General features: G+C 51.8%; 3 protein-coding genes across 4 annotated transcripts; 1 reads left to right on the top strand and 2 right to left on the bottom strand.

Annotated features, from left to right (window-relative positions):
* Window positions 1–149: 149 nt before the first annotated feature.
* RPS25 (ribosomal protein S25) lies at window positions 150–2,083 on the bottom strand. Its single transcript, XM_064634848.1, has 5 exons — window positions 1,955–2,083; window positions 1,701–1,796; window positions 1,118–1,301; window positions 623–721; window positions 150–219 (listed from the first exon to the last, which is right to left on the bottom strand). The coding sequence occupies exons 1-4, from the start codon at window positions 1,955–1,957 to the stop codon at window positions 627–629; spliced, it is 378 nt and encodes a 125-aa protein (XP_064490918.1). The 5' UTR covers window positions 1,958–2,083; the 3' UTR covers window positions 150–219; window positions 623–626.
* TRAPPC4 (trafficking protein particle complex subunit 4) lies at window positions 2,084–3,845 on the top strand. Its single transcript, XM_064634850.1, has 5 exons — window positions 2,084–2,258; window positions 2,370–2,544; window positions 2,625–2,728; window positions 2,823–2,949; window positions 3,377–3,845. Exons 1-5 carry the CDS (start codon window positions 2,084–2,086, stop codon window positions 3,453–3,455), a joined length of 660 nt encoding a protein of 219 aa, XP_064490920.1. The 3' UTR covers window positions 3,456–3,845.
* Window positions 3,846–3,942: 97 nt separating this feature from the next.
* SLC37A4 (solute carrier family 37 member 4) lies at window positions 3,943–11,586 on the bottom strand. 2 transcript variants are annotated; one of them, XM_064634830.1, is made up of 9 exons: window positions 11,376–11,586; window positions 11,055–11,287; window positions 9,497–9,740; window positions 8,085–8,243; window positions 7,628–7,713; window positions 7,249–7,362; window positions 6,931–6,996; window positions 5,753–5,891; window positions 3,943–5,436 (listed from the first exon to the last, which is right to left on the bottom strand). In XM_064634830.1, exons 1-9 carry the CDS (start codon window positions 11,521–11,523, stop codon window positions 5,270–5,272), a joined length of 1,356 nt encoding a protein of 451 aa, XP_064490900.1. In that variant the 5' UTR covers window positions 11,524–11,586; the 3' UTR covers window positions 3,943–5,269. The 2 variants fall into 2 exon arrangements, with proteins under 2 accessions (XP_064490900.1, XP_064490901.1); XM_064634831.1 differs by lacking the exon at window positions 6,931–6,996.
* Window positions 11,587–11,616: the final 30 nt, after the last annotated feature.

Genomic DNA, 11,616 nt, shown 5'->3' with positions numbered 1-11,616 from the left:
TTTGCAATATAAAAGCACGTTCACAATACACTTGTAACTGTGTGTAAAGGCAAAAACTGGCTGGTAGAGGACGACAGCCATGACTAGTACCAGAATCCACTATTAATAATGCATCAGTAACGAAACATACACATTCTTGGAAAAGCAAGAAAAATTATATCAGTAATTTTATTACGTGCATCTACATATGACCCCTTGTTGATAAGGTCACTGGAGAACCTGCAAAGCAAGAAGTCCCAAATCAGAAAACCAGGTCAAAGCAGGGTAGCACAATGCAAACAGTCTGACAACTTTGTTCCAGCAGGAACACTTGGCCGTGGTGCCCTGCAATAGCAGGGAGGACACGTATCCACTGCCCTGCAGCTCACATTCCCTCATCCGATGGGCATAGAGACAGAATCACCAGTTGCTCTTCAATTCTGGAGAACCGATGTTTCCAGTAACGCCCCCCAGAATGCCACTCAGAATGCAAACAATATACTCTGAGTGTCTGGAAGAACAGCCCCCCCCAGGGACGCAAGAGCTGCCCCCTACACAGCACGTAGCCATCTGTTAGCACAACCCAGCTCTGTCTGCTAGCTCTGATAGCACAACTCAGCTCCTCCTCAGCGCCCAGCCTCACCTCCCTATGCATCCTCCCCTGCAGCAGGCGCATCTCCACCTTTCGTGTTTCGGGTGTAGATCACTTGGGCGCGGTGCTTGGAAACCAGTTTGATCAAACCTACGAAAAAGAAGGAAATTATGTGAGCATGCATATACTGACACATGCCAAGGACATTGTGCTCCCTCCTAGAGAGGCAGTACAACGTGCAAGATGAAATACCAGAGCGTAGCAGCTTATACGAGGCTTTCATTCTGATCTGGCAGCAGTTACGTCACAGCCTGTCCTTCTGGGAGCACTTTCTTAGTACAGTAATGCCACTGCATGCAGCAGAACTGCTGCTCCATACTTTGGAGCACTTCTGAAACACAAGCTAAGGCAGTGGCTCCCCAAAAACATGTCAATTTGCACATGGAGCAGTTCAGATGCTGCAGGAAACCTGCTAAATGAGCAAGGAAAAGAAAATAGCCAAGTCTGCAGAAGCAGCTTTCTGTTTTTCCAGTTTTGAGTGCTCACCTTTGCTGAGCAGCTCCTGGAGGGCAGCCCGAGCCAAGGAGCCTCGAATCTTGAGCCTCTCTGAGACAACTGCAGGTGTGATGAGCTTGTAGTTGGGCACTTCTTTGCACAGTTTGTCGTAAGTGGCCTTGTCAAAGAGGACAAGGTTGTTCAACTTGTCTCTGACTTTCCCCTTAGACCACTTCTACTTGAAAAGAGAAAGAGAACAATGCCCCATAAGCCATCTTCTAAACAAGAACAAAAGATCGAGTTTAAGGATGCCCCAATAACTGCACCATCAAATGTTTCCATATCATATTAAACTACTAATGAGATGCAAAAAATGGCCTTTGTAAACGAAATGTTTTTTAAACGAAAATGTTGCAAATAATACCTACAGTATCTGCAAATAAAAGGACTACAGCCTTCTGCTACTCGGTTTTAACACCGTTATGTCCAACTTGTTGGCAGATGAAGAGACTGCTCCTCTAACAGCACGATGCCCCCGCCCGGCCATCACCCGCGCTCAAGGCCCGGCCACGCCGCCCGCGGCCGGCCCGCGGCCCCGCCCGCTCCCCGAGCCCTCGGCCCCGCCGGCTCCCACCTTCTTCTTGGCTTTGCCACCGGACTTATTGACCGGGTCCTTGTCCTTCTTGGCGGACTTGCCCGCGTCCTTCTTCTTCTTGTCGTCTTTGGGCGGCTGCGAGGAGGGGAGAAGGTTGGGGGGTGAGCGGCGGGGCGCGGGGCCGCGCCCCGAGAAGCCCCGCACGGGTTCCCGCCCTGCTCAGGGAGCCGCCGGCGCCGCTCGAGGGGTCCCGGCCCGTCCCACCGCCCGCGCCCCGGCCCGGCCCGGCTCACCATGGTGCGGGCACGGCTGCTCCGCAAGATGTCGGCGAGAAAGGAAGGGCCCGGCGTGCGGCGTGGGCGGGCCCCGGGCGGGCCGCGCGTCACTGCCGGGGCGGGCGGTGCCACTGCCGGGGCAGGGCCATGGCGATCTTCAGCGTCTACGTGGTGAACAAGGCGGGCGGCCTTATCTACCAGCTGGACCACTACGCGCCCCGCGCCGACACCGAGAAGACGTTCAGCTTCCCGCTCGACCTCGTCCTGCGCCCGCACGACGAGCGCGTCGTCGTCGCCTTCGGGCAGCGCGACGGCATCCGCGGTGCGGCGGGCGGGGAGGGCCGGCCAGGCCGGGCTGAGTGAGTGAGCGAGTGAGTGACAGATTGACTGAGTGACTGACGGACTGACCGATGCCGCCGCGCTGTCCCCGCAGTGGGTCACGCCGTACTCGCCATCAACGGCGCCGAGGTCAACGGGCGCTTCACGGCGGACGGGAAGGACGTGCTGGAGTTCCTGGGCAACCCCGCCAACTACCCGGTGTCCATCCGCTTCGGCCGCCACCGCCTCTCCTCCAACGAGAAGCTCATGCTGGCCTCCATGTTCCACTCGTGAGTCAGGATGGGCCGTGAGGGGACGAGGATGCCACGGGCAGGGGTGGTGAGGGGCGCTGAAGGTCCTGTGCCCACAGGCTGTTCGCCATCGGATCGCAGCTGTCCCCCGAGGTTGGGAGCTCCGGGATCGAGATGCTCGAGACTGACACCTTCAAACTGCACTGCTTCCAGACGCTGACAGGTACAGTCCGGCCCCAGGCACGCAGCACCGCTCTGCTGTGCCAGGGCTGTCACTGTGCTCGGCCTTCCTTATGTTCCTGGCATTATGGCTCTAGGGATCAAATTCATGGTTCTTGCTGACCCGAGACAGACGGGGATAGATGCTCTTCTCCGCAAAATCTATGAGATTTACTCTGACTTCGCTTTGAAGAATCCTTTCTACTCCCTGGAGATGCCAATCAGGTAAGGAAAAGCCCGCTTTTAGTAACCCAGATGCAACCCCTCATTGCTTTCTGCCTGGGCAGTAACAAATGCAGACAGCCCTTAAGTGAAGTAGCAAAGCAGACCCAAAGGCTGAGGGAAGGGGAAGCCACAGCACACTGCTGCAGGGACAGGACGCTGACCTGAACTCTTTCCGGCGCTGTTCTGCTGGGGAAGTGGGAGGTACACTTCCTTGGCACTCACCCTGCTGTCCTAACTTAACACTCAGGCCTATAGAATGGGCTTTAATCTTAATTAAGGACCAAGCCAAAGCTCAGCAACAGTGAGTTGTGTCACAACTTCCCAGATCTCTCCTTGAACGATGCAGAGCCAAAGGATCTGGAGATCTTATCTTTCTTAGCTTGGTCCATAGGTAAAGTCATCCCTTTTGCTTTTCTGACTGTTTCAGGTGTGAGTTGTTTGATCAGAACTTGAAACTTGCTCTGGAGGTGGCAGAGAAAGCTGGACCTTTCGGACCTGGATCATAGAGAAAGCCTTGCCTGTTGCTCAGACTCCTTACTCTTGAAGAGTGGAGCCTCTCTCTTCCCTGGCTGGCCTCTCACAGAGCTCTCCCCTCCACAGCAGAGACTGCACATCCCCAAAACATGCTTCACTATCTCCCAGGATACCATTTTATCACCTTTGTTGTGAAACTTACCTTAAACAGATTTCTTAGCACTGTTTACATTGGGCCACAGGGGCTTATTCTGCTGTTGCAGCTCCACTGCACTCGGATGAAGGAGGATGCTGGTCCATGGCCTTACCAAACTCAGTGGTTTTCTTTCCTGTCATAATTGTACATATGTATTTTTCCTGTATAGCTCTAACTTATGGTCTTGCAGAGAGTTTCTATACAGAAGTAATAAGTGTTCATTAAAGAGGCTGTTTGCTTTCTGTTGGCGGGTACATTTGTGCCAGTGGCACCTCAAGAGGATAAATGAGTTTTGGTGGTTTTGCTTAAGAAAACCAGGGCCCTTGTGACACTGCTCCATTTTTATTTCACAGATAGAAGATCATATAATTAAGTACAAAATTTAATTTACTTCCATTGTTTTAATTAAGGCTGACTAACTACTCTTGCAACCAAGCTGTTCAGCAAAGTACCTGCATGCAGGTTCTTCACAAGTTGAACTTGCCTCTTTCAGGACCCTAAAGCAGTAAAGCCTTTTGGGGAAAAACAAGAATACACAACAAACTCTCATTTAAAAACCTGAGTGTACTTATTGCAGAGTGCTGGGTCTGACTGCTCAAGGCTGTCCACAGTGGCTCTGCTACGGTTGACTTGGAGGCAACGTAAGCCACCGCCCGCTGCCACGAGAGATGCAGCTCTTGACCAAAACCACCCTAGACTACACACCTTGTACTGAAAAAAAAAATGCCAATGCTACAAATAGAGGTTATCACAAAACCCAGCTGCAGAAATTGTGTGTTGGTGGTGGCTGCTGTTGCAATTCCTGCAGCTGGGGCAGTTTTCCTGGCTGATTTGCAGAGCACTCGCTACGAGCTGACTTGGCAGCAGCTGCCTCCCCTGCAAATCATTAACACTGAACACAAACATCACACCGGGCAGGAGCAGTTGACTAGAAGGAGCTTCTTTAAATGCCACGAATTCCCTGGAAACGTGCCTGTTCCTAAGTGCTGTGGAGAGCCCTGCCACAACACATCCCACCATTCGCTTCTCCACAGCAACACTCGCTTGCTCCTAACAACTACTCCCTGGTACAGCTAAAGCCTCACTGCTGTCAGAGCAGCCGTGAGGCTGGACTGCAGTTGTCACAATTCCCTGCTCTGCCACTGTCCTGGGGCCAAGTGCACACGGAGCTCACGCCAAGTGACCTGGGACAGCTGCACTTACGGCAGCTGGACCGGGTGGACACAGGTGGCAAAGGCTCAGTTCAGGGGCCCCTGAGCAGCGAAGCTGAACTGATTAGTGTCTCAGTTCATGGCTGAGACAAACAGTAACGACAAAACTAAAGGTAAGCGCACCTGAAGTCGGTCATTTCAGACCATTTGTAGTGGGGAAGCTCAGGCTGCAGAGCCTGCTCGCTTCATCAGCAGTGCTGTGAGAAAGAGGTACAGTAAAATCATTGCAAATGTAAACTAGATGAATTATCACATCTCAAGGGAAAAAGTGATCAGTAGCAGGAACATTGTGCCCTCAGGCACCTGACAGTGGTTGAGAAGCTGAGACATTTTTATCTAGGTTGCAGCAATAGGTAAACTCACTCCTAGGCTAGTTAAACAAAAAATGAGCATCGTTCACGTCAGCGTGGGAACATCCTTTTCACCGAGCAGCTTATCCTCAGTCAGCCTTCTTGGGAATCCGGCCCATCTTGGTGCGGATGTTCCGCAGGAAGAAGAAAGCCACTGTGCTACAAATACAGGTGATTTCGGCTACCCAGAAGGCTGTGGCCCAGCTGTAGTGCTTAGCAATTGTACTGAATGGCAATCCAGCCAGGAAACCCCCAACTGCAAGGAAAAACAAACAGAAAGGTAGCAATGCTTGTGTGCACCAATTTTATCTGCCAATACTTGCTTTTGCATGTACAAACATTCCTAAGGCCTGGTTTGAAATTAAAGCCCAAACTGTTGGGCCCAAACTGTTGGGCTTAAAGCAAAACCTGTTGGGCACAGCAGGAAGCATCCCTGGGGCTCCCAGCTCCATTATCTCTGCACCTTAGGTGACCTCCCATGATCAGTAACTTGGCAACCAGGGGCTAGACTATGCATCACCAAAAACGTGCAAGGGTTTTGTTTGTTTCTCGGGGAAATGGGTGTCACTCACCGTTGGCCATGAGGGCCACTATGGCATGGGAGGTGCCGCACAGGTTGGCAGGGGCACTTTCGTTGGCTATGACCCCAAACAGGGCAATCGGCCCATATGAGGAGAACCCAAACACGGCTCCCAGAGTCAGGATCCACAGCTGTCAAAATAAGTTAAGATAAGAAACAGGATCTGTGCACCTCACCACTGTCAGCCAGCAGCTGCTGACAGTTCTCAGATCCCACACACGGTACCAGGGAGTTCTGACATGTTTAGACTGACACCAGCTCCCTGGCCTGCAGCCAAAAGAGCTAAAGCCTGTACAGACCCCACATACACGCAGCCCAGCTGCATCTCCACCACTCCGTCTGTGGCCAGTGCAAGCTCTCCTCCCTCCCACAGCTCTGCCCCCCACACCGTGTAACACATCCTGTGCTGATTTGCAAGAAGGAAACAGAATATCAGAGACAGGCAATGACCCTGTGAAAGCACAGGAGAGAGCTGTGAATCAGGTTGCTTTCATAAATAATCCTGGATACACCAACTGACAGCTTTTCTCAGTTTAGATGCATGCTACTAATCAGAGCATCTTTATTTGTGAGACACCTCTCTCTGATAACCTCTATGCTACTAAACTGAGAACCAAAAAAGCCAAAAACAACCCAACAGTCTGAACTTCAGTGTTAGCTTATGCTCTAAGAAACCTACTTGGCCCAAAATTATCAGTCTCTTGTTTGCAGAACAAAGGATAAGTAACACCCCTACATTACAGTATGCTTTTTGAACTGTAAAAACCATTTCAAAAACCCCAGAAGGAAGTGTCATCTCATCTTCCAGATATAAAACAGAAATGACAAATTAGGAAAACACTTGCCAGAAACTAAGCAGGAATACATCTGCCAGAGCAGAATCATTCTTCCTGATCTCACCCACAAGACCCCTTAAGTGGCTATATTTTACCTAACAAACAGAAGTCCTCAGAATCTTCTTTATAAGAACTTCAAAGATTTATATTTAGACTTTTAAAGTCAGTGTAATCAAATTATTTTAAGAAAAGGTTTCTTTTACCAAACTTACAGTAATCTCTTCTCAGGGCCCTGGTTCTAAGTTCTGAGGTGCTAACCAACCTCCCAGGATAGGAGTAAGGCAGACCAGGGAAAGAAGAAACAGGTAGAGGGAGAAAAAATGCAAGCAGAAACCTCATGTTCTTTTAGGCCTGTAAGATCAGCTAGAGGCTGCAAGGCTACAGTCCAGAAGTGGGTTTCCTGAAGAAGAAATAAAAAAGGAAAGGAGAAAAGAAGTTTAATTTAGTTAGCAATCATGAGGGCAGATGCAAAAACAGCTGGTAAGGCAGGCTGCCCACGCCAAGCAGGAGCAGCCCAAGCCAGTGCTTCTCTGTAGCACAAACAAAGAAACCCTTGGGAAGGGTGAAGAAAACAGTCAGGTTCCCTCTCATCAAACCTCCCTGTTCAAGGGCTATCCCTACAGCTGATGGCCAGCTGCTGCACGTGGATTACCTTGGGAGAGTTGCCTGTGACTGTGACCCGAAAGAGAAACATGGACACACACATCCCAGCCATCATGGAAAGCAGCAGTGCATGCCGAGGATTCCCGTAGCTTGACAGACCCACCTGTAACACAGGAAGGAAAGCTGAGAGTGAGAAATTGGAGGGACCTCCTTCCTTTTATACTTGTAGTGACTAACACCACCCATACAGTCCAGTCAGAAACACAGATGGCACATCAGCAGCACACCACGCACATGGCAGAACTGGGTATGGGCCTGTTTCTCAGTCGTACCCACAGGGATGCCACCCTGCCCGAGCCCCTTAGTGAAGCAGCTCAGATTGATGCTGTGTTACCTGCCCAGCACACCTGAAGGTGCACATTACTTACTCTTGCTACTGCTCTGTCAGAAAGGTATCCAGCAGCAATGCTTCCCACCAGGCCCCCAATCTCCAAGGCACTCATGTAGGAACTGCCTAGAATGCAGGTGAAGTAAAGAACAGCCCATCAGGTTTGGTATAAACAGCAAAGCTGCTGTAGACATCAGACTAGCCCCACTGTTGTCAGCTCACAGTGAGCTCGAGCAGCTCTATTGGACACGACCCTCTGGCTCATCCTTGTTCAGGAATGTCTGTCTGCGATCCTGGGAGGGTCCTGGCACGGGGGACTTTGTGCACACAGTAACTACATCACTGAGTTATTTAAACACCTGCGTGTATCTAAGCAGACAACTAGAAAGTAGGCAAACAAGTCCCTCAGGTGGAGAGGCATCTGTCCTTCTCCTGTACCCAGGCAAGCTCTGGGCAACACCTCCCAGACAGCAGCAAAATGCAGCTTTGCATCTTACCCACAAGCATGGACTGTCCCCTCTCCTGGATCAGGAAGAGCTGTCCCCAGTCAGTACAGCACGTTTTGACTCCAAAAACGACCAGGTAGCCTGTCGAGAGCACCCAGAGGTACGGCGAGAGCAGCAGCTCTGTCAAGGTGCTGTTGTCACTGGAGGAACCTGCAGGAAGGTCAGAAGGAGCATTACCACAGCTCGAGCACAGCTGCTGAACCACACAGACAGATCTGCAGGCAGGATCCATGCACGAGAACATCCCCACTCAGGGAGATATTCACAGCTGCTGCTTTACCTCCCCTTGTTCTGGTGATTTCAGAATCTTTTCTGTCATTTTATGCCACATTCATTAAAGATTTGAAAAGAATAATTAAAACACAACTCCCAGGAATTTTCTGTATTGTGGTTGCCAATAAACCCCTTACGAAGGTTGTTAGAAAATTTATCAGCTTCTCCAGATTGTCTGGGAGAGTTTTCAAGCTGTGCCTGTGAAAGCCACTGCACAGACCCAAAAAAAGATGCTGACTTTCAGGCGCTACCTTGATTTTTGCATCAGTCTTCCAGAACACCAACAAACCTGCTCTCTCCAGAGAACACTCCAGGGAAGCAATATTCTTTTCTTATGCAAAAGGGTCAAGTCTGGCAGCACAGGCATCATGGGGCAGTGTGGCACATAAGCTGAGTTTCCACTGGCCTTTAAAATACAACAGCAATCTTGTGTTGCAATTCCTCTCTACCTGTTCTGCTTTCAGAGAATCACCACACTCAGTGATCTGAGCAAACATTTACTAACTAGATGTCCTAGGTTAGGACATAAACACTGAGCAGAGTCCACTGTGAGCCAGGGGTCAAGAGAACCCATGGGGGGGTGAGGGGAGAATCACCTGCCCCCTGCCTATGCAGACGAGCAGAAGGTCAGGCTTAAGGAAGCATTCCCTGCTGTTGTGTTTTCCTCTCTCCAGCACTCCACTAAGACTGCACTCACAATCTGAGTGCACGAGGCCCCAAGAAAACCAGGGCACTGGCAGCAGGAAGACATGACACAGGGGGAGAGCCAGCCATGAGCTTCTCAGTGACACAAAGGCGGCTGCTGGCAGGCTGAGGAGCAGGGCTAAGAGAGATCAGGCTCTTTGCCTGCTCTGCAACAGTCTCAGGAGCCCTCACACCATTCCCTTCCCACAGGATCACACTGGCCCTTGGTTTATACAATTTGTAACTTCAACACAGCAGCTCAACAGTTACCAGAATAAAACTGCCAAAAATCAACCCCTTAACGCGTGACTGCCAAGCTGTGATTTCAGGAACTGGGAAGGATGGGGGTCTCTGTACACCGAGAGCCACACACCTGTGCCAGAACAGACAGGAGACACCGCACCTTTTCCCATGGCTGCCCGTCACATGTGAAGTCACATGCTCACCTTTCTTCCCTTTCTTGGCTCCTTGTTCAATGTTGGGCAGCCCAACATCCGACGGCTCGTTTTTAATCAGGACAAGGCAAACAACAGAGGCAACCACGCAGGTGAAGCCAGAGGAGGACAAAGTCATGCGCCAGTTGTAGTTCATAGACACGAGAGCAGCAACAATGGGGCCTAAGCCTCCAGCCAAGTTCATGCTTGCAGACAGGATTGCCCACCAAGTCCCAAACTGGGAAGGCTCAAACCACTGTGCAACAAGAAGAAAACAGCGTGAGGTGTAAGAGAGTGACAGCACACCTGAAAATCCTCCCTTGAGGCCCATGCTTTGGGGTTGGAGCAATTCAGACACTGATCTACAAAAGCAGGTAGAGGGAGCACCCACACTTCACTACTTTAGTCATGCAGGGAACTCCAAACATTACTCAAGTGTCAGCATAAGAGCCTGACAGGTGCTCACACTGTGAGCCAGCTCAGAGTCACTTCCATTTACAGATCATGAAACTGAGACGTGGGCCAGGAGAGGTAAATTTAAGAGCACGTGGTTCTGCGCACTCACTTTGCTAGGAACTGTGTAGTCCTGGAGAGGTCTGCTGGCTGCGGACCATGGATGGATATACAGAGAGTCACGGGGTAACTTTAGGACTCGCTGTTGCACTAAGTATCAGGCATAATGGGCTCTGCAACAAGTACTAGGAGCCAGAACCACCTGGGTCGCTCTTGTCAGCAGGAAAATGTCTCAGAGCTACATTCGTGAATGTCTTCAGGAAACACCATGGCTGATGTTTCTGTTATTAGGGACCTTCTTTTCTGTGCATGCAACCATCCTGAACAGCCCTTTTCTCATCCCTTAGGTGAGGCTGGGTGCCTGGCAGAAGGGCAAGACAGTTGTTCATCTCTGCCCCACCCCATTCCGCAAGTATGTGCAGTACGTGCATTCCTGGATTTTATATCTTCCATGAGGGATCAGCACAAAGCTAACCAACCTCCTTTCCTTTTGTTTCCTTCCTCCTTTCCTATCTATTCCCTTAAGTCTGTCACAAAGCCCAGGTACGCAGAGCTTAGAGAGTCACCTCACACTGTTCCTCCACATTACCTGGTTTTATACCTGAACAGCCTGCAGTTTGGAATTCCTGAGTTGCCCGAGTGTGCAAATGGAACTCTGCTCACTGCCCCCTCCCCTGCAGCAAACCATCGCAGCAGCAGATGAGCAGTCCTCTGTGTCCACGCTTAAAATATTTAATTCCAACAAAGTCCATCTCTACAGGGCAGAACTCTGCTACCAGAGGATGTTACTCACCAAACAGAATCAGACTCGAGGCACATATGGGCAGGGGCTACAGACCGAATCTCTGCTATAATAAGCAGATCCCTGTGCACAGAAACTTGTTCCACAGCCAGCAGAAAGTACAGATAGTACTTCTGACCTCCTTGGCTAGAAGGGAGCAGGAAGAGGTGCAAGTTCCTCTGGATTCAGAGCAAGCATGGCCTGCACAGCCCTGCTGCCAGGACAGGTCAGGAGAGCAGAGACAAGTTCCCCCCCCCCCCCTTTCCCCACACTCACCTTCCTCAGGATCTTCCCGCAGGGTGGCCAGCCCAGCCCCTGGGCCAGGCCGTTGAGGAACCAGAGCCCGGCGAAGGCCGTGACGGTGGAGCTCCAGGAGAAGACCACGTTGACCAAGCCCACCATGAGGAGGCCGGAGGAGAAGAGCCAGCGGGCGCTCATCTGGTCCGAGAGGACGCCGCTGATGAACTTGCTGATGGCGTAGGCTGCGGACTGGCTGCTGGTGATGAGACCTGCGGCGGGCAGAGCCCGGGGGGCGCCTCAGCCCGCGGCACGGCCCCCCGGGCCGGCGGGGCGGCGGGGGCCGGGACCGGCACTCACCCAGATCGTCCTTCCCCAGCGGCACCTCGGCCATGACAGCGGGCATGACGAACGAGAAGGTTTTGCGGTTGAAGTAGTACAGCGTGTACCCCACGAACATGGCCGCGAAGATCACGGTCCGGTACCGCCCGTACCCGCCGGCCGCCATCGCGCCGCGCTCCCCGCGGGCACGGAGCGGAGCGCGGACCTTGGCGCGGACCGGCCCCGCCCCGCCCCGCGGAAGTCCCGCCCCGCCCCGCCC

This window comes from Pseudopipra pipra, chromosome 23, assembly GCF_036250125.1.
Source record: "Pseudopipra pipra isolate bDixPip1 chromosome 23, bDixPip1.hap1, whole genome shotgun sequence".
NCBI classification, from domain to species: Eukaryota; Metazoa; Chordata; class Aves; order Passeriformes; family Pipridae; genus Pseudopipra; species Pseudopipra pipra.
Note: the sequence above shows the minus strand (reverse complement) of the source record. Positions and strands in the feature narration are given on the sequence as shown.